At 37.5% G+C, this 25482-nt stretch overlaps 3 protein-coding genes and 1 long non-coding RNA gene across 5 annotated transcripts; 3 read left to right on the forward strand and 1 right to left on the reverse strand.

Annotated features, from left to right (window-relative positions):
• Nucleotides 1–5681: 5681 nt before the first annotated feature.
• LOC137745470 (uncharacterized) lies at nt 5682–7873 on the forward strand. The gene has a single exon (XM_068485430.2). It carries the CDS (start codon nt 6106–6108, stop codon nt 7666–7668), a length of 1563 nt encoding a protein of 520 aa, XP_068341531.2. The 5' UTR covers nt 5682–6105; the 3' UTR covers nt 7669–7873.
• Nucleotides 7874–9305: 1432 nt separating this feature from the next.
• On the forward strand, nt 9306–10761 carry LOC148692228 (uncharacterized). Its single transcript, XR_015954504.1, has 2 exons — nt 9306–9753; nt 9967–10761. It is a non-coding gene; the product is annotated as an uncharacterized LOC148692228 (long non-coding RNA).
• Nucleotides 10762–11136: 375 nt separating this feature from the next.
• Nucleotides 11137–14625, forward strand: LOC137746234 (putative protein phosphatase 2C 65). Of its 2 annotated transcripts, none has more exons than XM_068486307.2 (5): nt 11137–11788; nt 12352–12699; nt 12788–12908; nt 13180–13403; nt 13857–14625. In XM_068486307.2, exons 1-5 carry the CDS (start codon nt 11564–11566, stop codon nt 14349–14351), a joined length of 1413 nt encoding a protein of 470 aa, XP_068342408.2. In that variant the 5' UTR covers nt 11137–11563; the 3' UTR covers nt 14352–14625. The 2 variants fall into 2 exon arrangements, with proteins under 2 accessions (XP_068342408.2, XP_068342410.2); XM_068486309.2 differs by lacking the exon at nt 11137–11788 and adding an exon at nt 12031–12151.
• Nucleotides 14626–17790: 3165 nt separating this feature from the next.
• Nucleotides 17791–20158, reverse strand: LOC137745049 (patellin-6). The gene is made up of 4 exons (XM_068484907.2): nt 19149–20158; nt 18694–18818; nt 18374–18515; nt 17791–18257 (listed from the first exon to the last, which is right to left on the reverse strand). The coding sequence occupies exons 1-4, from the start codon at nt 19845–19847 to the stop codon at nt 17997–17999; spliced, it is 1227 nt and encodes a 408-aa protein (XP_068341008.2). The 5' UTR covers nt 19848–20158; the 3' UTR covers nt 17791–17996.
• Nucleotides 20159–25482: the final 5324 nt, after the last annotated feature.

The raw sequence follows: 25482 nt of genomic DNA on the forward strand, positions 1-25482 counted from the left end.
TAATTGATGCGTTATGTTGCTGAGAAGAATTTGTTGGTTTTATTACATTTGAGATTAATTTTGATTTTGATTTTGATTATTATTTAAAAAAGCGGGACAACTAGTGGCAAATCATGGTTATCTACCCCTTTTAGGGGCCTGAAAGACTCACAGAGGCATTTCAGCTTTCCCCTGCCCACAGTCAAGCAGACTCACTAGCTTGGAGCCTTGAACCCTGGACCTCCCTATTTTTTCTATTTTGGGAGCCAAAATCCGTGTCCTTACCACTGGATCACTTAATGTGGTTGATTAATTTCGATTATTCAATGAACCAAATTTAACAAAAAAATGATCATGACATGGAACCAAATCAACTAGTCTAATATTTTTTTTTTTTGAACTTTTATCTTAGGACCCCCCCGATCTTGAAATCCTGAATCCGTCACTGATGCAAATTAACTAGTCTAATATATATATTTTGGAACTTTTATCTTGGGACCCCTATCTTGAAATCCTGGATCAGCCACTGATGCATCCTCAAATGGTTCTGAAAATGTTCACATGCATGGGGTCCTCCATCTCAGCCACAATATTGATTCCTCAGCCATGTTTTCGAGTACAAAAAATGAATTAAATTCAATGGAAGGTAAATGTGGAAACAATAAGGACTGGTTTGCTGTTATGATCACGTTGGATTGGATGATTTGTTACGTTTATTTTTTTTTTTTTTTTTTTTTTTGAGTACATCGATATTTTTACATTCAGGGGAGGAGGATTTCAATTCAGCCATACAATGGACAGTCTAATTAATTTGATATCGAATTCACCATCCACGAAATTCGAACCTAAGACCTCTCACTTCCAAATGGAGAATAATACCACTAAACTGAAATACTTAATGGCTACGTTAAAAATATGTTAGAAAGGGAAAATAAAGATATTGTGTCCAACTTAAAAAAGTAAAATTGAATTATGCATTAAGAAATCTTATCTCTTTTGATCCCACAAATGAAAAATTAGTTTCCTCTACTTTTAAAAGCATATATTACAGGTATTTTGATCAAAATAGTTCATGAGATCGACATAACTCTTTACTCTAGCTCTTGAGATTTGAAATCGATAAGAGTGGTCTCTGTGCTTGTCCATCATCAATCATTTTGATCATTTTATGAAAAATATCTATCAAATAAGGTCAAAATGACAAAAATAATCTCAATTTAATAAATAACGGGTCAAAATGAATTATCGAGTTCAATTTGAAACTAGCACCAAACAAGCATAGCAACTACACTTGCGAAAACTAAAATGATATATTACTCAGTGGTTTGTTTATGTGATGTAAATATTTAATTTAATGTTGAATCAAATTGTCATATTTGGAAGGTTGTTTATGAATATAATCTACCTACTTATATGAAAATAAAGGAAAGAAATAGCGAATGATGAGTTACAATTTGAAAAGGGCACATAAAATATACGTACCTTCTCCAATGCTAACTTTAGCATGGATGTTAATAATTGTTTAGCTTTTTGGGTCAAACTTGATGATAACTCTACAACTTATTTTAAATAAAATAAAATGAAACGACTATACTTGGTCCAACATAAAAGAGTGAGTAGTGCAGATTCGTCGGAGAATTTTTTTTTCTTATATTAGACTGAGAAGTATAACTAGATCAATATATAATGAGAAGTGTTATTGGTATTTCAAAATTTTCATTCTACACTCCTCACAAGCGTATTTTTATTTCCTAATATAGAAAGTTTGGAGTGTAGAATGAGATTTTTGGAGTGTTAATAATAATTCCCTATATAATTAGTCGGTTAAACTAAAAGATTACAATTCCTTACAAGACACAAAATTCATTACGCGAATTAATGTCCCAAACAACAAAATTATTGAAAATTTTATTAAACTTCATAATATTTTATGTCAACCACTCAGTATTACGGTCTTATAGTATTCCGCTTCACTTGAAAGTGAAAGGTCATAGGTTTGAATCTCGCGAATGGTGAATTCGATACCAAATTAGATTGTCCATTATGTGGCCTTACCAAACTCCTCCTCTACGTTCTAAAATTCATAAACAAAAACTGAATTACAATGTATAGAGCACCTTTGAGCATGCTAAAAAAGTTCCATGAAATTACAGTTGCTACAATCATAACTTGATAGAAGGGTTGTCAACCAAAACAAAGGAAATAATAGAAGTTAGATGGGGTGTGGGGAAACGACGAGTCAGTGAGGGCGTTGATTCCGGCGTTGGCTACACTGCACTTAATACGACATGTAGGTCTCCTCTCACTCTTTTGCTCTTTTGGGCTCTTTTTTTCTTGCATGACCCACAACTTACACGGTTCACCAAACTTCCTATCTACGCCATCACCGTTGCCGTGGAAACATCCTGACCACCCATGTCCTACACGTATCACTAATACCCGGATTTGGATCCCATTTGGATTCAAATTGTGAAGATTTTAAGGATCCTTACATCTTAACTGTTTATCGTACATCGTGTAGTCAGAAATCATTTTGAATTTATTTATTTAAATTTAAACACAAATAACACTTTACAAAAACTGATCACACGATATACAATAAACGATCGTAATGTGAAGATCCCTAGGATCCCACAAAGAGTATCCAGATCGTCATCCCTAATACACCTTCCACACCGTTGCCAGCTCATATTCATAAAGGCCTCATCTCCCAGCTGATTGTCTACCAAACTACGTGTCGTATAACCACTACACCTAACGTATTGGAGCTGATGTGGCATTAGTATTGCTGCGGACGTTGTTCAACCTATTTGACAAAAATAGTAGATTGTCTTAGTAATTAGAACTTTTTCTTTCAAACGCTTTCGCGTGGAGTTTAAATATTGCTCCTTTCGTTGTGGACGTTTTTTCAAGCTAATTGACATAAAAAAATAAAAATAAAAAAATAAAAAAATAGGTGGACTGTCTTAGTAATTAGGATTCCTTCTTCAAACACTTTTGCATGGGGTTCAAATATCACTCCTCCCGGCATAAGTATTGTTGTGGACGTCGTTCTAAGCTATTTGACATATAAAAAAAATAACATATTGTCTTGGTAATTAGGACTACTTCTTTTTTCCAAACACTCCAACGAGGATCAAATATTGCTCCTCCAGTCATAGGTATTGTTGTGGATGTTGTTTCAATTTAACTGACATACAAAAAAAATGATGGATTGTCTTGATAATTACAATTTTCTTCTTCAAACGTTTCTGTGTGGGGTTCAAATATTGCTTCTCCCCTTATAGTAGTTTAGAATAATATTGTTTGCATTAAAAAAAATGTACTGACATGCAAAACCTAGCTCATTCCCTATGATTCACGATAATAAAACTTACAGACTCCCATTTATATCTATATTTTGATATCACCCAACCTCATACATGTGCAAACTACAAACCCCAACACAAGGGCTACAAACATTTTTATTGGCTCGGTCAATCCACTAGGGAGGATCCTCTCCGGATCCTTCTTCTTCTTTCATCTCTTCAGTTTTGCTTCTGCTTCCTCTTCTTCTTCAAACTTCTTCTTCAATTCTTCTTCTTCTTCTTCTTCAATCCTGCTTCTTCTTCTTCATTTTTTTCTGCTTGTTTCTGGAGAACTTCTATACATCCTATTTTTCAGAATGACAAGCGGAGTTCGTCGTTCCAGACGACTTTAAAGTTGCCGGTTACCAGCACCAGGGAAGCTAGGATGCCAACTCAGACTATAATGAAGAAGGATCCGGAGGATGGGTATGCTTCGGAGACGGTCCTACCCCAATCCACTAATCCAGATTGCAAGATAAAAAACGCTTATGGACCCGGCGAGGCAAACAAAGCCTCGAGTATGGTTCGAATTACATAATGGATAGAGCCTCTTAGACTGAAAAACCTGACAAGTTCTTGCACCACTAATCAACTCAACGCAAAACAAAACGAAAATAGCAAATTTTGGGTAAACTCAACGAGTTGAGTTGTTATATTCTTGTGTCAGCGCTACAGTTGTTCCTTCTGCTTTTGATGTCTAACAAGTAAGCAAAACTATTATGGTCACTCGTTAAGAATTTGTTAATAAATCGAATTGTTAACAAGTTACATTAAAAACTTATTAAGATAATAAATATGACATGTAAATGACACAAACATCACTTATTTCTCAATTCTAATAAGTTAAGCATATCAATTTTTGCATGACTTATTAACATCGACAGGAAAAGGACATTCACGAAAGTAGAAAAAGTACACAACAACGGCTAGTGCGGTGTTTTGTGCACCCACCGTAAGCATGGTATGCTACCCGTGTGTAGTGCCCCCAACAAGCTTTGTGGGGATGCGGTGACCGGCTTATCCGGTAATTATGAGAACATTGAGGTTTGTTTATGTAAATTAATACCCCTTGATAAGGCAAAATTTTATTCATGCCCTTGGAATATTTTTAAGTTTTATTTTACAAGGAAGGTAGATGACTCGATGTTATGTTAACAAAGAGGAGAAGGCAATACCAAAACACAAAATACTGGACAGAAAAAAAATAAAGGTGAGTGACAAGGATTAGACGGTTGAACTATACATAAAGGTTTGATTGTTGAACTATTATTATAATGTTTGTTTCTTTATACACAAAACGATCTTCAAAATTTGCTCGTCAAATTATCCTAATGTTTACTTTCTTCTGACTCGTAGATATTAAAAAAAAAAAAAAAAAAGAACTCCCCGTAGTCCAAATAAGTAAAAAGCCAAAATGGGGGTCTATGATCTTATTTGACACTGCATCAACTTGCTGACATAAGACATAAGTCATAAGATTCTTAACATACTTACTTTTCTTTTTTTATAAGTTAACACATTGTTAATTGCTCTGGGAGTAAGTAATCATGGATTTATATATAATCAACTCACTTAACGAGAAATCCATTTATTGTAATTACATGCAGCATTTCCCCCAAGTTCCAATCTGCCACGTGTACATGATTTTGATTATTTATCACATCCTTAGCTTAGAATTAAGGAAGATACTCATTAATGCATGGAGCTATATAAATATATATATATATATATATTTAATGTATTTCTATCAACCTTACGAGAAATTTTTCATTGTGCTTGGAATACTTGAGTAGTACACCACGTGTAATTATATAATTGGTGGAAAGTTTATTTCTTAAGTTGTTAATTTTTAATACAAATATCACATCACTTGTATAATAACACGTAGTGTACCAACTCGTGTTTTGAACACAGTAAAAAATCTATCCAACCTTATCTACTCAATCATCTGATACCATTTTTTGTTTACTCATTTTGTATTCCTTCTAAATCAACTAACGCAACAATCACCCTTTAACAAAAAGCGAGTGAACTATTTCCTAAACAAAAAGTGAGGGAGGAACTGTCACACGAATTGAGTCGTTAGGGAAAAGTTAAGAAGGAACGAGACAATAACAACACTCTTAACTAAAAGTACAAAATAAGCTGTAACAATTTAATTAGGTTTTCCACCTAATACTGCAATTTGGAGAGTAATTCGGGACCGGGTAAAGCCGTTTTCTCAATTCAACGTGCAACTGTGCAAGCCGGCATGGCAATGTCGTCATTTCAAGTTTCAGCAAGCGCCATCGTAAAGCCCCACTTTATATTATTGGGAATATAACGCCATTCTCGCATCTTCTTCTCACGCGTGCCAAACCGGCTCTCCCGGTCACCAAACTTGCGAGAGCGACCGCGTCATTCTCTACCCCCTTTATCTCTCTCTACACCTTCTTCTCTAACAGTCTTACGTAGTCTTTTTCAGTTTTCCCAGTTTCAGAGAGAGAGAGAGAGAGAGCATGCCGAAACAGAAATAAAGTTTTTACCAGCCATGGCTTCTCCTTCGCCTCACATCTCCAAGATCTGTAACTCCCTCTTAAAACCACCAGCCCTCATCGGCGGCAACCACACCTCCTCCCGATTCTGCTCCCGCTAAACCAAAACCCCCAATACGATTTCTTTAAATTTATACAAATTCAATTTATTTTTAGATTTCGATTCCGAAAACAGATAGAAAAATATTCTTTTTTTTTTTTTTATCCCAATTTTTTGTAGAGAAAAAGGTTTATCTTTTGCAGAGATGGAACCCGGCGCCGCCGCAGCAGGAAAGCCAGGCCTACTGAAGAACGTTTTTGTACGGTTGTTTTTGTTCGGCGTTTTGATCGTGCTCTGTCGCTTCGCCTACGTCGTCACCGTCACCGGCGAGTCGTGCGAGCTCGGGGACTTCTGCTTCTTCTCTCTCCCGGAAAATCTCAACTTCGTTATAGCGAATACTGGCGGTACGGCCATCGCTGTAAGAAATGAAGCCGTTCCGTCGATTTTGGCGGGGTCCACGAAGCCCGATCTCTACACCAGCAAGGACTGGATCAAGGCCGTCCATTTCTACTCCGCCGTGTTCCAGGATCTCATGTCTCAGGGCTTCCTCTCCCGGAAAGCCAAGTCGCTCTGCGTCGAGACCCCCGCCGGGCACGACGTCTACGCCCTGAGAGAGTCCGGCGTCAAGGGCGCGATCGGTGTTTTCAAGAAAGCGTCGAGGCCTTTGGTAATTCCCGGCGAAGCGCACCGTTTGCCGTTCGCTGACAACAGCTTTGACTTTGTTTTCTCCGCCGGCGGACGGCTCGAGAAGTCACCAAAGCCGGCGGATTTCGCCGCTGAGATCGTGCGGACGCTGAAGCCCGAAGGGTTTGCGGTGGTCCACGTAGGCGCGAGAGACACTTACAGCTTCCATTCGTTTATTGAATTGTTCAATTGCAGCAAGCTCGTGACTTCGCGCGACATCGACGGCTTCGATTCGTCGATGCCGAAGATTCGCGAGATGGTTTTGAGGAAGGATTGCGGCGAGAGTGAGGGTTTCGGTCACAGGGTCGAGAACCCTGGTGGCAGTGCTGGTAATAAGTGCTCGGTTCCTGGGCATAAGATGGAGCTCATCAGAAGGGCCGAGCCTTTGATTGAAATAGAGCCGTTGAAGCCGTGGATTACTCTGAAGAAGAACATACAGAACGTGAAGTACCTCCCAACAATGGCGGATATAAGCTTCAAGAGGCGGTATGCTTACGTGGATGTCGGAGCTCGGAGCTATGGCTCCAGCATTGGCAGCTGGTTCAAGAAGCAGTACCCGAAACAGAACAAGACTTTCGAAGTTTTCGCCATTGAAGCCGATAAGACTTTTCATGACCAGTACAAGTTGAAGAAGGGGGTCACCTTGCTGCCTTACGCAGCTTGGGTGAGGAACGAGACGTTGTCCTTCGAGATCAATGGCGACCCGGGTGAGAAGGTGAAGGATAAAGGGAGAGGAATGGGGAGGATCCAGCCGGCGAATCCAGCCAATGGCGGGTTTAACGGAGAGGTGGATCGGATTCAGGGGTTTGATTTCGCAAATTGGTTGAAGAACACCTTTTCGGAAAAGGATTTTGTGGTGATGAAGATGGATGTGGAAGGGACGGAATTTGATTTGATTCCGAGGCTTTTCGAGACAGGGGCAATCTGTTTGATCGACGAGGTTTTTCTCGAGTGCCATTACAATCGGTGGCAGAGGTGTTGCCCCGGCGAGAGGAGTTCGAAGTATGAGAAGAGTTACGGTCAGTGTTTGGACCTGTTTGCTTCACTGAGACAAAGTGGAGTTCTTGTTCATCAATGGTGGTAACATTGTTGCAGGTTCTTTGATTCTAGCAGGCTTTTTCTTTCTTTTTTGTAATTTTGTTTTGCAAAGGAAAAAGGAATAACCTTAGAATTCGTTTGTTTTTAGAATTGCAGCTGAAATAATTTTTTTTTTTTTTTAAATGAAGATTTCATTTTCTTGTATTGATTTAGTTTGCACTCTGGTACTATTGCATTTTAATTTTCCGGCACGATGCGTGATTGTTTTGGAATACTGATGAATGATTGTCTCTCGAGATACCAGCACAGTGGTATTTAGCTAACATTATTTGCCTTAGGGAACTATTGCATTTCAACTTTTCGTTGTGACCATCACGCTATCGTCTACATTGCAGGAAAGTTCATTCGGCTCCCCAAAAATAGTGGAAGAGGAATTTTTCTTCTCCTAATCTCTCTTTCCTCTCACTCGTTTTTTGAACGGTTATGATTAAGTTATGTTAATATCTAATTGATTTTTGGTTTAAATGTCAAAATGGCCCTTATTTTATAGCCATATGGTCAATTTGGTCTCCATGTTTTCGATTTGACTAATTTAGTTATTGTGTTTGTCTCTATTAGTCAATTAAGGACATTTTATTCAATTTCTTTTAAAAAATTCATAAGAAAAATTATATGAGAAATAATTACGTTTTCTCTTTACAGAAAAATACGGATCAATGAGAAATAAAACTTTCAATCTGAAAAATGATTAGGGTTGTGACATAGAAAAGAGAAGGGATAATGTTAGAGAAAAGGTCAGAGAGTTAGGAGGTGAATAATTTTTCTTTTAAATTTTAATTTTATTTCACTTTAAATATTTTAAATCAAATAAATTATAAGTTTATAATAATTTATAATTTTTTTTTTACAAAAATTACATGAAAATGTTTTAAATTGGTTAACAGAGATAAACACAAGGATCAAATTGGTCAAATTGAAAACACATGAACTAAATTGACCCTATGATTAAAATACAGAGATCATTTTGACATTTAATTCTTGATTTTTTTATTAAAATAATAAGACAAAAGATAAAATGTGAGAAAATGAAAAGAAAGAGAATGTAAATAAGAGGGAACAGAATTTTACTCTGAAAATGGTTGGACAGAAGATGTGATAACGTGTCAAAAGCATTTTTGGGTAATTTTATGAAAGTTTGCAAATTGGTTTTGAGATGATTCAAAGTGTGAAGTATTGTGGACCATAAATGTCAATTACTAAATGATATTTGTTTCCTTTTTAAAAAGTAAATAGTTTGTTTGTTAAGTTTCAAAGTATTTGGAAACAGAATCATTACAATAGGACCTCTTGACCAACAAGTAAAGGCTAAAGGTGGTGGATTGTCTGCCCTCCAATTTCTATACTTTTTTTATGATTTCATGTGATGTGTGATCACTGTCAAGCTACATTAATATTTTATATTAATTTTTTATAAAAATAATAAAACAAAAAGTAATAGAAATATAAAATGTTGACGTGGCTTAACCGTGACCACACAACCAGAAGAACATGAAAAGAGTATGGAAATGAAAGGGTAGACAATCCACCTCTAGGGATAAATCCATGGGGTTTGCGGCTCCTTTTGGAATTGTGAAATGTCGCTATAGGTAATAGGTGTCATCCCACAATTTTTTTTTTCTTTTGGAATGCATGAAAGAGACGAGTCACGCAAAAGAGAGACCCTCCTCATGTAAAAGATATGTTAAGAGATCAGGAGGTTCATCAAACCAAGAACGAAAATCATTATAAAGAAGTGATGTATTGAATCCAAACCAAGAACAAAAATCATTATAAAGAAGTGATGAGTTGAGAAGGCGGTGCGCTGCTTCATTCGCTTGGCGGTGGATATGGGTGGTGAAAACTCCATTGATCCGGTCTAGCAAAGCCTTTGCATCCTCAACAGTAGGGCCAACCAGCGAGAGGTTGAGGGATTGCTCTTGCAAAACTAAGACAATTTGGTGAGAATCGCTTGCGGGAATAAGGTTTTAATAACCCCTGTTAACAGCCAACATGAGGCCCTCTCCAACTACCAAAGCTTCTAAATGCATGGTACTGCTTGGTTGCAAGAGGGAGAATGATTTATATGTAATGGGTACGTTACTTTTGTGACGTTCTAGTCTAATATATTAACGTATGATTTCAAGTGACGATAAATTTATTTCATATAAATTGTTTTCCCACGAAGGACTAGAAATTGAGCCTTAAAATAGGAAGTTTGATCAGACCAGATATTTACTTATTTCAACCAATCATTGAGTCATCGACTTGAGGTTGATAATTTTTTGTTCAATTTTGCAATTGCCAGCAATTTGTTTCTGAAATGGTAGTGCACATGGAATTGGGAATTCAGCACATGTTTTGCTTCATCAGGATAGAGTTGTGAGCCTGCCAAATGACCAGCCCACGTTGTCCTGAACTTCAAGACAAGTGACTCATCAGGATAGAGTTTCGCTCATCATTATATTTATAATCATTGGATGAGTTTAAATTTTGTGATTTGTATTTATTCATTACACAGATCTCGAGATTTAAACTCATCTAACGACAATCAATGGAAGGTAAGCATCACCATTACTTAAAGGTGGTGAAGAAAAATATTCCCATATTTAATGGTTATGACCCAAACGCATATTTTAATGGTGAGTTTCACCCTTGGTACAAACTATACATGATTGGGCCATGGCGGCTTCGGCAAGGCTAAAAATGGATTGTACTTGTTACAAGAGGAAGTCTAATCAGTTGGTCGCGCAAAGCTAGGAGGTTCCTTCACACCGTCCTGTCAAGGCGGAAGCTATTGGCTTGAGCCCCTTTAGTCCCGACAAAGAAAATGAGACACACTTGTAAGTCGAGATACGTACTACTAGAGTTGTGAAGACTAAACATTTACATGATATAGTGTTTGTTGCTAATCAAGTATATAACTATAGATTTGTTACATTTACGAATATCTTTTGAATAGGATGGTCGTAAGCTAAACTAATTATTATATGGTTCGAACCATCTGATTGACCAAGTCAAGGAACAATCTGTTTAATCCCAATTTTATACTGTTGTAATGCTACGAGATGAATGGAGCGTTGCACGCGTGATTAAAAAGGAAGATTTCTTGCAGTTTACCACCAAAATAAAACGAATTTAGTTTTGATTAGTTAAACAAATATCTACTCTAAAATGTTAGGGGAATGGACTATAACCATCGGATTTTCATCTAATGGCTGGTGAAAAGATTTGTTAAGATAATCGGATCACTTTTAGTTCTAAATCCAAGCAAAATATTTGAATCTTACGAATTTGGGATTGCAATGCAATACGTTCTTCTTTGACTAAAACACGTACAAATCTAAATATTATTGTGCATGCACCTTAAATAGGATTTAATTAGTTGACCAACTACGATATAGGGAAGATTTTCTACCTAATTATGGTTTATGTACTTTGATTAGCTAAAGACATTTGGGAGATGCAAAATTTAGTTAGCAAAGAAAAAGGGTGTTAGTGTGATTTTTGTGTAACAATTTCTTGAGATTAGCACGTCGAGATTTCAGAGAACATAACACCCTCCTCCACAATATGCAAAACCTCCAACAACAACAACACACGACATTTTAAAATTCTTAAAATTTTGTGTGTTGTGCTCTTCATGCTCCTCAACCGAACGACCCTGAAATCGTGATTGACTCGTTGCATGCTTATTCCAATATCGACGATTTACATTTCGTCTTTTGAGAAATATATCAATCAATTTCAATTTTCCCACAGATACAAAAGTCCCTAAAACCACCATCACCTTTCAATTCTCTTCCCCTCCTTTGCCTCTTCACCCACTTTTGTCTTTTGGGTTTGGATCGGTTTTTGGTGGGTCCTTTCGTTTGTGGGAGGTTTGGTTTAATTTCTAGAGAGACATGGGAGCTTGTTGTAGCAAGGAGAAATTGCATGGAGGAGGGTACATGGAGGATGATCGTATGGCCAATCGGAATGAGTATTCCGAGGCTGATAAGGAAGAGGATAGTGTAAGGTGTGGGGACGATGGGGCACGCATAAGGTTGGAAGGGTGTTCTAGGAACATATCCATGTACACCCAGCAAGGAAGAAAAGGGATCAATCAAGATGCAATGACAGTTTGGGAGGTACGATTAGTCAATTTGTCTCTTTTCAATTTGTTGGTTTTTTTTTTTTTTTTTTTTTTTTTTTTTTCTCATTTGTGGTGATTAATTTCTGCTATGTTTTCTAATCTTATGATGTACATTGGTATATTTAGTTACTCGGAACGAATATTAATTATTTTGACTTGGAATCATTCTAACTCCTAACTTTGATTGTATTTATACGAAACTCAAAAAATATGCGGCTCCACATTATAATATGTCATCTAACACATGAAAAAACTAGGAATTTGATCGAGTAATTTGGGAGAGGGTAGTTGTTTCCGTTCAATTCCCTTCTCCCTCTATATTCATGATTTTCTTGATACCAAAACCTGCTCATTCCAAGTAAGTAAACATGCCGATAATGTTTACGTTTATTTTGTTTCTTCACAATGTATGTCAAATCTTCTTGAACCCCTAGCAAAACTTGTTCTTTCCGATTTCCAAGTTTCTTTATCATGTTCAATTGCTATTATATCCATGAATTCTTCAATGTGCACTTCAGCTTCCCTTGATATATTATTTTATGTCATTGAATTTTGTAGGACTTTACTGAGAAAGGCATGCACTTCTGCGGTGTGTTTGATGGTCATGGCCCCGACGGTCACAAAGTTGCAAGATGTGTACGTGACAATTTACCCTCAAAGCTCTCCGAAGTCATCAAAATTTACCAGCTCAACACCGGCATATTCAGCGACATCAATGTTGCCGGAAGCGAGCTCAATGCAAACAACGGTAAAAGTCACGATAGGAAAGCCAGTAGCGATCTCTCTCTTCCGTCATGGGAAGCCAGTTTCGTTAAATCATTCAAGGAAATGGATGAAGAACTGAGCCTCGATAACACCATTGATAGCTTCTGCAGTGGTTCAACAGCTGTAACTGTAGTTAAACAGGTACAACGTTTATTTGCAATCAAATTTTAGAGATAGGAATTCAATAAAATTTGATGTTTGTTTTAATTTTGTGCTGTTTGGTTTTCAGGGTGATCATTTGGTGATTGCCAACTTAGGCGATTCTCGTGCAGTTCTTGGAACTAGATCAGGAGAGAAAAACCAAATCGTTCCTGTCCAGCTCACAGTTGATTTGAAACCTGATACTCCAAGTATGTTTAGTACTTCTGCTCCAAATTTTTGGAAACGGATTCCGCACAACTTTCTCTCCTTCTCCTCACTTCTGTATATTTCCGTTCCCTTGGTTCTCTTTTGAATTATTCAATAATCCAAAGGTCATAAAGGAAGAGGGGTGTACAAGCGGAGAAAGAGGAGTGCGGAAGCCACTTCACTTAATATTTTCCTTAAGAATTGCATGATGATGACGATCAAGTTTTGGGCCTGATTGATTTTCTTGTATTTTTTCCAACTGGTGAAACTTAGGTGAAGCTGAGAGAATTATGAAATGCAAAGGCAGGATTTTATCAGTGGAGGGAGAACCACAAGTGTTTAGATTATGGATGCCGGATGAAGACTGCCCTGGTCTTGCAATGGCAAGAGCTTTCGGGGATTTCTGTGTCAAAGATTACGGTCTAACCTCAAGTCCGGAAGTTTTCTACAGGAAGATATCAAGCGATGATGAATTTGTGGTCTTGGCAACTGATGGGGTAAGAAAACAAAAAAAAAAATGTTTTACTAATATTCTAATTACTATTTGGGAAGCGAGTGCAGAAAAAATTTGGTTTTACTTATAAGCTTCCCTCTAGTACTTAATATCCCTTCAATTAAGGATTTGTTTTTCGCTTCATAGGGTTCCTTTTTTTGCTTCATTGGGTCTGGATTTTGCTTCGTAGGGATCGGTTTTTTGTTTCGTAGGGTTTAGTTTTTAGCTTCATACGGTTATGTTCTTTTGCTTTGTAGGGTTCAGTTCTTCTCTTAGTGTTTGATTTTTTTCCTCCAATGGGTTTGGTGTTTTGCTTCATAAAATTCATTTTTTGGTCTACACGGTCATGAAATTTATTTACGGAGTAATGTGATAGAGTTTCATTTAAGTCGAATATATTTGGCGACTCTTAACAGTATCGAGCTGCATTAAGATATTGATGTTGTGCATTGCGCAGATTTGGGATGCTTTAACAAACAGTGATGTGGTAAAGATAGTTGCATCAGCAAGGAAGCGATCCATGGCAGCAGAATTACTAGTAAAGCGTGCAGTTAGAGCTTGGAAACGAAAGTTCCCCCAATCGAAAATTGATGATTGTGCAGTTATATGCTTGTTCCTGAAGGACCAACCGGCTTCTTCATTAACACAATCCGATTCCCATGCGAGCCGTGTAGGCAAAGGAAATGACTCTGAGCTTTCCCTTTCTTACTATAGCAAAAGATCGAATGTTGCAAGCGATCAGGGAGGCCCTGCATCCGAGATCAACAGCAAGATGATGGAGGATGAGAAGGATACCGTGTTGAACTGTAATGTCTCACAAGACGCAAAGGAAGAGTGGAAAGCCATTAAAGGTGTTGACAGAGTAAATACCATGTTGAAGCTTCCTCAATTTTCTAATGGTTTGAGTCGGAGGAAAACATCAAAGGATTACGAAGAGGTTGAAGCTCATTGATTAATTAGCTTCAGCGATGAGGCCTTAAATCGAGCCATTTGCGACAGTGGTTAAGGATTAGCAACCAACAATATGTATCGAACATCTCTCGGAAGGTACAATTTCAGCTTCCTGCCAAATTCGAAAGAAAAAGTGCAGCCACAAATTCTGCTTTTAGAATTGGCTAGGAGAAAAGAGTACATGTAGATATTTGTCTAACCATGAAGTTAGAAGTGCAATTTCAACGAGGAATACTGATATATAAAATATATGAAATATACGAAGTTGGCTTCTACCTTGAAGCTTTGTTTGGTGCCACGGTCACACGTCGTTTGGTGTTATTTACCCAGATAAACATGTGGATTGAAAATTGAAATACCTAAATAAAAATCCTACCCAAGAAACAAAAACCTAGCTAGCCACGAGTAGGAGATCATTCGCGACGAAAAACAACTTTACCAGTTGATCGAGGCACTTTCCATTGCTTATGTTACGAACCTTGTCTCCCAGAAGTCGATCAGAGAAGGCGTTTTAGTTCTTCCCTTGGATGGTTGCTGACTTTATCAAAACTGGATAAAGAAACAGGAACTACGCTGTTGCATCCTTTAAGCCGTGCACAAATAAAACTTCCACATATTAATTGTGATGTATTCGACTACCATTAAACGAATCTGTCTTATCATCAAGCCCATCTTGGACGTCTGATTACGTACTCCTGGCTTTTAATTTAAGTTCGATGTTAAGATTTTGGAGATCAGGAGACAGAGATTGTTCCTAGGTGAAACCTGGAGTGTTCGGCGACGAAGGTGTTGGGTTTTCAAGGTGCCAATGCCATGGTGGTGATATCTTACAGAATTTCAAACGCTGAGGTCAACAACTTGGGTGAATGTTCTTCTTCATTCTCTGTTGAGGCTTCAGACTATCTGGATGTGAAGCCAATCGCATCTACTTCACAAAATGACGTACTAATCATTGTCGTGCTGAGACCTCAGTATGGAAGATGTAAAAATCAAACAATATAAGGAAGCGTGTTCTAATACTTATTAACCATATTCAAGGATCACTACTAAAAATTTAGGATGATAAGCATACTATAGCGAATGAATTTGTGACCATTGACCCAAATTTTTAGTAGTGATCCATGAATGTGGTTAATAAGCATTAGAACACACTTCCTTATATTGCTTGATTTTTCCATCTTCTATGGACCACTACTAAAAATTTGGGATAATAACCTCTAGTAGATGACGATATATTGATTTTTTATTTTTATTTTTGGTGATTTGTTGTGTTTTTCGGGAGTCATGCTTTGCCCTTTTGTTGCTAGTAGTGGTTTTCTTTTTTTTCTTGTTGCTATGTATCCTTATATGCTCATCAAATTGTCAACGTGAATATAGTTTAACAACATAAGTATACGTTGTTTCAATAGTCTGACAGCGGAAGAATATATAAGACATTTTCTTTCGTCAAATTGGTTGTCTTATCTTAAAATCTTGTACATTAGAAAGGTAAAAAACTTAGGGAATAATACCATGTTCTTGAGATTCAATAGTTCTTCGTTCTCTATTGAAGTGTAGGACTGCTCTCAATTCAAGCCAATTGTATGTACTTTCGAATTGTAGTGGTGACGAGTGCCAAGTTTAGAGCTATATATACCAATTTGAAAGATATAACCATCCAGTACATCTGCTCGGTTCCTTATTTGGAATCACCACATGTATGGATTCAGCCAAGTTTCTAGTTCGAATGTTTTTGTGCTTGTTATCGCCTTCTCGATTGCGAACACAATTCTAGTTTGACAACATAAGTATTTTTTTGTTACGAGATAGTAAGACGAGTACACCTATTAATAGAGAAATACATAGACACATTCTTCTGTTATTGTATCTTACAATTTTGTAATTTAGAAAATATTATTTAGCATTACCATTACCCTTTCTTTACAAGGACTATTAGTTGATGAACTTGATCAGCATCAGCTTATATTTACATATGTCGAAATGTTTTCTTATTAGATTGTGAATCTAAACATATTTACATGATAATATATTACTCAATCACTACAAACGCTTTCAATCAGTGCAATAAGATGTATATGTTTGTTTATCTCTTAACTCGAAAGATATAATTTTCCTTGGCAAACCTCCGAAAACCCAATGCAGATTCTAGAGGCCCAGGCAACAAACCCAGGGGCCCCCAGAGTGTGATCAATATCTATCATCCACACTTCTGCTATCTTTTGTTAGTCCCAACACTCCTCCTCCGCCCATATCTTGTACAACAAGCGACAGCAAATCAAAGCAAATATTGTCACCATTAATCCGTCTCTTTCAAGTTTCAAGCTTCCCAGACATATATGATAATTCAGCAGTGACTATTATTTGGAGCCATTAGGCAAATCAACCAGCTGCACACCAGCAAAAGCTCTTCCTTCCAAGAAAAACTTGGATGCAAGTGAAAAGTCGTCTTTCTATTTCTCTCATCACACAATTTTTCAATGCATCATTTGAAAGTTCTCCCAGATGTATTTGCGTTTACACATTTTTATTGCCTTTGAGAAAACTTTCAAGTTATATTTAAGAATCTCTCCTCCTCCTTACCATTACCCAAAGACCCCAAAAAAAATGTTATCTTCTTCGATGCAGGTAGACACACTTAATGCTGTGTTTGAACGAACGACTTTAAAGTTCTCATGAAACTTTTGACTCGGTTTTTTTAAAATATACAAGAGCATTACCAACTCAAGGCCTAGAAAGCCGCAACTCGAACATTACAAACGCACCGCAAACACACTAAATAAGGGACTTCCAAGAAGACACCTATCAATCTTTCATTTGAAAGTTCTCTCCAATAATTTGCATATAGGCAATTTTAAGTAACTTTATCTAGTTATTTTAGTGGCTCTTTAGAGATTACGATGGTAAGAAGTCGACTCAAAGATTACGATGGTAAGAAGTCGACTCAGGCTTTTGGAAGGGTTAGGAAAGGCTGAGCCGACTCCTTACTATCATAATCTTTGCAGTTCGCATTCAAACTGCAGAGAAAATCTCTCTTTCGACCGATCAAATCAGCTCGTATTTGGTCCCAAAAGATCTCTTTAAAACTTGACAGTAAAAAGTCGACTCAGCCTTTTGGATAGGATCTTCTTGATCGCTTGTAACTAAAAGTTACAAAGACTGATTGGCCAGGCCAGAAATATAAAAAGAAAGGTGAATGGAGATTCCTATGAAATAAAGCAATAGTTGTTGCATGATTGATCTGGGAATGATACCGCCATAAAAATAAAAATAAAAGATATACAGAGCTACCACCTATTTTCTGGTTGAATACATTACGAGATGTTTTTCCATACTTCCCGCATTCAGTTCTAGCTGCGGCGAATTTAGCTCAAGTTCCGTGGAACCTTAAAGCCACTCGCCCAAACGCACTAATAAGAAATGAGAGTGGTATCAAACCAAAGTCAATAGATATGTTTTCCTCTATATTAAACGATATATATCATGCCATCCTTTTTATAGATTACAATACTAGTACTCTCAAGCAGACTAAAAACAGGGTTCACAACCTAAACCCCTCGAAAATGGACATAGAAAGCAAAATGCAAAAGCAAAAACCTTACTACGAGTTTATAACAAATTATGCCCCCTCCTAGTTGTGAAGTTGGCTCTAGACGGGAGCAGATTTGCAGACAATGTAGCGATAGGCAGCTACTTTTTTCCGGCGGGAGGCAGAGTTGTCAACTGAGAAAACCATCTTGCCTGCTTCACTAGGAGTAAAGGAGCTGTGGATTGCTTCTTCAGAGGGCATCACTTTTCTTGGCGTCTCCACTTGGATAGTGTAGCTGCCTTCTGCACTAGGCACGAACTCTGCAGTGTACTCCAAGTCCCACCCTCCCACTACTATGTCCCATGTGATTGTTGCATCAGCCTAATCAATTTCAACACCAACATACAAAAAATTAACAAACATTAATCGCGTTTAAATCGCTAATTTATAGAGCTTAAAATGAAGGGTTGTAACAATAATGCAGAAGATTTATGAACCTCAATCCCCTCAATCTGTATGTTCACTTTCTCTCCTCCTTTGACAGTGAACTCGGAAGCTGGTTTGGGGGGGCCGTTTTGCGCATCACTCGGTCGACTCAGGCCTCCGTACTGAACCGGAACATCCTCGGGCCTTATGAACCTGTTTCAGAACAACAAACACCTATTTCTAGTGAGTAGCCACTAATTGTACAGAGTACAGAAGAGAAGAAACTGTTTCAAAACCCCAAACACAAATGGAAAACTGGCGGAGGAATAAAAAACCGGTTCAGAAACAATAACGCCTTCGCAGAAAAGGGTTCGATGACAAGGGGACTCACTTGTATAGTGTTTCTGCAACATTTCCTTCCTTGGCCATCACAAACTTGCTCTTTGTTCTCTGAGTCAGAAATGGGCTGAACATCGAATACAAAACACTGAAGTACCACGGCACATTGATGAAAATCTGGAAGAAAACCCCCAATTAGCTCAAAAACTACAGCCCAATTCAAATCGAAAACCCACATCAGAATTACATACATCCCAATAGATCAAACTACAAACACACAAGAAATCAATTAAAATTGTTACATTAATTGAGGAAGCAAGTAAAACCCACATCAGAATTACCTCAAAAAATTACATCCCAGTAAATCAAACCAAAACCCCACAAAAAATCAATTAAAATTTTGAACAATTAAGTTAGCAAGTAAATTGAGAATTACCTCCAAAACTACAGTCCACCAAGCCAAATAAAAAACCCAGTAGAAAACAATTAAGACATTAATCAAATTACCTTTCTTGCAACCATTTCAGGATAGTTGTCCTGAAACAGAGAGAGGATCTGGTTGGAAGCAACCCTGAGCTCCCTTTTAGGCATGTCCTTCAGATCAGTGACCTGAATTAGCGAATTGATCCCACCTGGCTTAAAGTGCAGGGCATTGATCCCCCTCTCAAGAACCTGCACTCTCCACCTCAGAAACTTCTTCAGCTTCTCATCGTCCCCGAAAGTCCTCTCATACATTTCCTTATCTTTAAAAACTCCATAGTCGTTGTAGCAAACAGGGTGCCCCTGTTTGTCGAATCCGTGCATGTACGCCACCACCCCCTCCAGCTCCTTGAACCCCAAGTCCTCCTCCACGACGCCGTCGGCGCCGAAATCCTTCCGCCACGCCAGGCATTTGGTTAGCATGGTGAAAGTGTCGGGGACGCGGAAGTCCCTGGCGCGGAGGAACTTAAGGAGGACGACGTCGGCCTTTTCGTCGTTTCCCAGAAGGGGAATGCCCCACATGGTGGCGGAGGAGGAGTCCGAGGCGGCGAGCTTGTCTTTGAGTTCTTGGAGGGATTTCTTTTCGGAGGATTTGAGGTTGGAGACGAAGTAGGTGTCTTCATGGAAGGAGGGGGTGCGGGGGGACATTAGGGACGTGACGAAGCTTTTCTTGCTGGGTTTTGGGGAGGCTTCCGGGAGGGCTTGCAGAGGGGTTTTCTGGTCCATTTTGGGGTTTTGAGAGATACCCAAATGAGGAAATGCAGCTGGAGTTACTGGGTGTTCTGGGTTTGCGGTACCAGAGGAGGAGGTCTGGTTTCGATTATCTGGGAGCTCAGAGGTTCTTCTGGAGTGTTATTAGATAGAACGAGGGGGTGAGACAGAAGCGGACAAAAGAGAAAAAGACAGGGATTTGAGGAGATAGAGAGTCTAGAGAGAGAAAGACAGAGATTGGAAGAGCGAGAGAGAGAGAGAGAGAGAGAGAGAGAGAGAGAGATTTGTTGAAGGAGCCGCGGTTTTGGGTTTGAAGTTTTAAAAGCGGCTTGGGAAATAGAGTTGGGGTGTACTTGCAGCAGTGGCAAAATTTGAATGGTGTGGGTTGCACGTGCCGTTGGGTACCGTTTGGTACGTGGGACGGGACGGAACAGAGTGGGACAAGGCGTTCTGTCTCACGTTTGGTGTGCCTAAAACGGTGGAACGAGCTGTTCCACGGGACTAGTTTTGGGTGAATTTTCGTTCCACCTCACCCCTTGGAACGAGTCGTTCCACATCTGTGGAACACAAAATTATAACCTCTCCGTCTCTTTCTTCTTCCTCCTTGTTTCCATCCGAGGGCATCTTTGCTCCCGTTCCGTTCCGTTCCGACCTATCATGTCCCGTCCCGTCCCGTCACATTCCGTTCCGTCCTGTACCAAACGATACCTTGAGGTGGCGGTTTAGGTTTTCGAGGGAACAAAGCCGAGCCGAGGAGGGGGTGAGCCGAGTAAAAAAAGCGTCATAATAATTGAAGGATTTCATCCGGGGGAGGGGGGAAGAGGGCACGGGATCGTTGCGTAGGAAGGTGGGGCCCATAGTGAGGAGTTGGGGCAGTGGGCCTATTTGGTTTAGCTCTTTTTCTTATCAGTCTTCTGTGGGCCCAATCGCGTTCCCACGCCTCAAAGCTGCAAAGCACACTTGTTCGTTCCTTGACAAGGATCAATTTCTCCCTAAAATCATGCTCATCAAGTTAATCATGTCCCTTTACGGAAAGATATTTGCGTATGTTTTGAGAAATTTTTCTTCAATAATTCATAGCTAATTCAAAATTTTTCTTCCTAAATCCTAATAATTCAAAACTATTGAATTGCCTGATAAATGAACAATAAATATTAATTTTAAAAATTTAAACCATGAAGATTTATTATAAGAAATCGAACAGTAAAAATCCTCTGTGTTGTAATTTTTATTCATTTTATTTTTGTATAAAATTTTTTTATTAAAAACGAAAGCAAAAGAAGAAAGGACGGAGCTTGGTTGCTGAAAAATCAGCAGCAACTCTTGATGCTAGCAGATCACGAGTGGACACGTGTCTAAGTAATTAATTTTTTAATCACAACTTGGACATGTGTTCATTCGTGATTCGCTGGTAACAAGAGCTGCTGCTGATTTTTTCAGCAACCAAGCTTTCTCCAAGAAGAAATGGCGACTACATGAATAATTTATTCTGTTAATTTGAATGTTTTAAAATAAATTGTTTTATTTTAAAAGTTAATTAGAGAAAAAAAGTTTTAAAATTAAGAATATTTATTTTTTTGTCTATTCACTTTATATACAGATGATGTCATGCAAAATGTAAGCATGTGAGCTATGTTTTGCAGGTTGCCCCTTTACCACTAGTAAGCCTGAAAATGTGAAGGCAAAGACCACAGACTTTGAAAAGAATTGGGCAATGACCTTTCGGTCCCACTTTTAAAGAAACACCGAATAATTTGCATAGGATTTGAGGAAAAATATAACCTAACAGACAAGGAGGTTACTGAGAAATTTTTGGGATCTGATTTTTTATTTTATTGTTATTAAGAAGACGGAAATAATTCAAAATTGCTACCGTAATTTAGTAGAAAATGAAATTTCAAATATAGGACGTATGAATAAAAATGCAACACCATATACAGTAAAATATTGAATCCTATTATCCTTAGGCATATGGTTGTTTAGCAATAAACCATGGGATTAGGACCCATCCATCATTTTACCAACCCAAGCTCTAAATCATTGAAAATCATGCTCCGTACTTCAAAAGTTAGTCTCAGATGGGATATCCCAATTTGGTAGTGGTGGATTCAAAAAATTTTATTTAAATTATTATGTGTTAAGAGTGTGAAACTCGTACTGAGAACTCATAAGGAGTTCAATCATTTTTTATTGCCAATTGGTTTTAGGATTAATTATTAATTTCGTCCATAATATCAAAGCAGATTATCTATGTGTTGAGCACAACAATAAAAGTGTTTCAACTTCACCGATTATCCATGTATTAGACATAAATAATGCACAATGTTTTTCCCTAGTTGTCATTTGCTACCTATCTTACCTCAACTTATTTAAGACATTTTATCGAGCATTTTGTTTACACAATAGGTAGATTTAAGGAGAATATCAAATTAACAAAGATAATTTTCTGTGTAAAATAGTAGAAGTAGAGACAAATGTATACACTAACTCTTATGTGGATCAGCTAGTTCTTTGAATTGTAGCATTATCTATACAAAATACATGCTTATAGCAATGATGATATGAAGTATTATCCTAAAAACTATGAACCATATGGCACTATCCATATATGTGCTTTAAAAAACAACCCAGGCCTGCGATTGACGAAAATTTTCAATGTGTCGTGAACACGACTTGTTATACCAATTTTATAATATATTTAGTTAGAAATTATTTTTTCAAATCAACCAATTATATTTTATGTGGAAGGGGAATAATTTTTCTTTTAATGTTAGGGAGAGGGTCGGGAAGTTGGGAGAAGAATAATTTTTAAATTTATTTCATTTTTAAATATTTTAAATCAAATAAATAAATTTATTATAATTTATAATTTATAATTTATAATTTTTTTTACAAAAATTAGATGGAAATGTCCTTAATTGACTCACTATACACCTAATCAATTAACGCATGTCCTTTTACCTAACTTCAGTTAACTTTCATATTAAATGTTAGTTTTTTATTTCTGAAAAAAAAATTAACCAAGATTAAGTGAAATAACATGGGTCAATTAATTGGGTATATGGTGAGCATACATTATAGTTTATGATGATGATTAAAAATGCTCCCAACATTTAAACCTTAAAAAATCTCATCTGGACATATTAAACGTACAGATTTTTTAAGGATAAACTAGAGTTTATTGACATTAAATTAGTTTGAAAACCGTGAAAGCTAATGTTTAATTAAAAAAATGATCAAAGTAAATCATTCTTTTCTACTTTTCCGGGGGTGAGCCAAATCACTTTTGACTTGTGCTGCCACCCCACTTGATTAATAAACCCTTTAATTATCACCTCTTTTAGGATTACTTACATTAATGGTCTTGAACTATAGTTCGAGTTGCATTCGAGTCCTCCAAATTAGGTCTTGAGATGCATTTTTACGTTTCTGCCAACTGTCTATTTCTCTATCAAAATTGATCATTTAATGACGTTCAAATTGTTGTTGAACCTAAACTACGAGGGTGTAAAGTAACTCTTTATTCTCATTATTTTTACTTCGAACTAGTGAGAAATTATAACACATGACCAATAGAATTTATACTGCACACAGACGATACTTCAACTTGTTCTATTGAGTTACCGAGCACAACCTGTGACCCAAATTTTTATGGCAGAGGATTATATACCACCGATCGTAAATAAGAACTTCTCCTAATTTGTGAAATTAAGCAAAGAAATTGAATTAAAAAACATGACATAACATAACAACAAATAAAGTGATTTGCATGTGAAATGCGGCCACTAGAAGTTTAAACATGCTTTTAATCCAAAAACAAAACATAACAGCCTGCCACACCTGAAAAGAACATCAGATTAATCACAGGAAATTAAACCACAAATCCGCTCAATCCCACCAAAATTCTATTTTTCTTCCAAAGATATTATGATTTTTTAACTCTCTCCAAATTCCAATCCAACATTTGTATATGAACATTAGTATATGAAGGGGCTACAGCTAATACAGTACTGCAGAGCGACACGGTGCAGCGTTAGACAAAGAAAAAGAAAGAAACAAAAGCAAGTAAAGTAGAAACCTTTTGAATAAGTGGACACATTTTACCACCTATCTTTCAATTTTGGCAGTTCCTCCCTCATGGGTTTCTCAGAGGAAAGGAAGCCCATTACCACCCAAAGATTCAGATATTTCTGATTTTGCAGATGAGGTTTTGGGTTTTCTTGATTAAATGTTAAAAGTAAAGACAAAACCGGAACATGGATCTTTGAAATTTAGTCGGTTCCTGAACTGAAAAGTTGTGAATACTTATCATGAATTTATTTCAACGTAAACTAACGTCTAATGTATCTTTAACGCTGATAGTTTTGGATAACATACCATTACGGTACGTTTGTTACGAAGTATCTCAGACTGAAATAGATACAAAGACTAAGTTGTACTGGCTTAGACTAGACTAAGCTGGACTAGCTTAGGGCTGGTTGGGTATTGTTGTGCTTTGAAAAAAAAGCTGCTTCTGCTGTGCTGTGAGAATAAGCAGCTGTGAAATAAAGCAGCAGAGTGTTTGGTAAACTTTTTTGCAAAAGTGCTTTTGAAAAAAAAAACAGTATTATAGTGTTTGGTAAACTTTTATGTAAAACGGATGTGAAAAATAGCCGGTTTTTCAAAGCTGGATTTTACAGCTTATTGTTTTTGGCTTTTTTTCACCCAAAACTGTGAGAAAAAGCTGAAGCTGAATGTTTACCAAACACAAAAACAGCTCCCGGCTTTTTTTTTATACCAGTTTTTTTCAGAATCACCTCAGTACCAAATCAGGTCTTAGTGAAGCGTTTGGTGCGTTGTCGGACTAAACTACAGACTAAAATATTTTTAAGACCCATAATATTTTATTATTATTTTAATTCACTTTCAAATTTTAAAAATAACAAAATAACTATTATATTATAAAAATATCTTCTGCCATTACATTTTTTTTAATCGTGCTTCTGCCATTGCTTTCTAGAAGATAACAGATACCCTTCCTGAAACCCCTTTCCTTTCTCTCTCTCACAATTTTGTAGAGACACACCTCCCCCTCTTCACTTTCTCTCAAATCTTCACTTCCTCTTTCTCCCTCTTAGTACATAAAGTATTGGTGCTCATTCCAGTCGTCATCGACAAAAGTTTATCCTCCCACAGCCAAGCAAAACGAATAAATCATACAATCAACAGAGCCCATGGAGCGATTTGGATTTTGGAGGCGCTGGAATGACTGATGTGCGGCTATAGAGCGATTGGGTTTCAGAGGCACAACGATTTTGTAAAAAAAATTTCTGTTTTTTGTTTCGAATTCTGGGGTTGGATGTTTTGGGTTTTTTGATGTGTGAGGTAGTGAGGAAGAAGTAAATGAGAGCGGCGAAGCAGGGAGAGACGACACACGGAGCAACTAAGAAGAGAAAGTGGCAGAGGATGCTGTGATTTATGAGGACGCGGCGGTGGTCCTGGGATGGTCCAGCAAGGAGTCGAGTGGGACAATGTGAGAGAAAATAAGGGTCTTAGCAATCCGGTGGTATTCGAGGGGTCTCGCTAAGACTATCTAGCAAGCCCCATAGTCGAGGCGAGTGAGGTTTAATCCCATTAAAGCTAGTCCCTTCCTCTAACAAACATGACACTA

The sequence above is a fragment of the Pyrus communis genome, chromosome 12 (genome assembly GCF_041283825.1).
Source record: "Pyrus communis isolate YQ-2024b chromosome 12, ASM4128382v1, whole genome shotgun sequence".
Lineage (NCBI taxonomy): Eukaryota > Viridiplantae > Streptophyta > Magnoliopsida > Rosales > Rosaceae > Pyrus > Pyrus communis.

Bases quoted from the DNA above. Each gene is read 5' to 3' on its own strand.
- LOC137745470 (XM_068485430.2), top strand. From the start codon at position 6,106: ATGGAACCCGGCGCCGCCGCAGCAGGAAAGCCAGGCCTACTGAAGAAC.
- LOC137746234 (XM_068486307.2), top strand. From the start codon at position 11,564: ATGGGAGCTTGTTGTAGCAAGGAGAAATTGCATGGAGGAGGGTACATG. The intron at 12,700-12,787 runs GTACAACGTTTA...TTTGGTTTTCAG, and splicing joins CTGTAACTGTAGTTAAACAG to GGTGATCATTTGGTGATTGC. The intron at 12,909-13,179 runs GTATGTTTAGTA...GGTGAAACTTAG, and splicing joins TTTGAAACCTGATACTCCAA to GTGAAGCTGAGAGAATTATG.
- LOC137745049 (XM_068484907.2), bottom strand. From the start codon at position 19,847: ATGGACCAGAAAACCCCTCTGCAAGCCCTCCCGGAAGCCTCCCCAAAA. The intron at 18,516-18,693 runs GTGAGTCCCCTT...GTTCTGAAACAG, and splicing joins GTTGCAGAAACACTATACAA to GTTCATAAGGCCCGAGGATG. The intron at 18,258-18,373 runs GTTCATAAATCT...GAAATTGATTAG, and splicing joins TACAGATTGAGGGGATTGAG to GCTGATGCAACAATCACATG.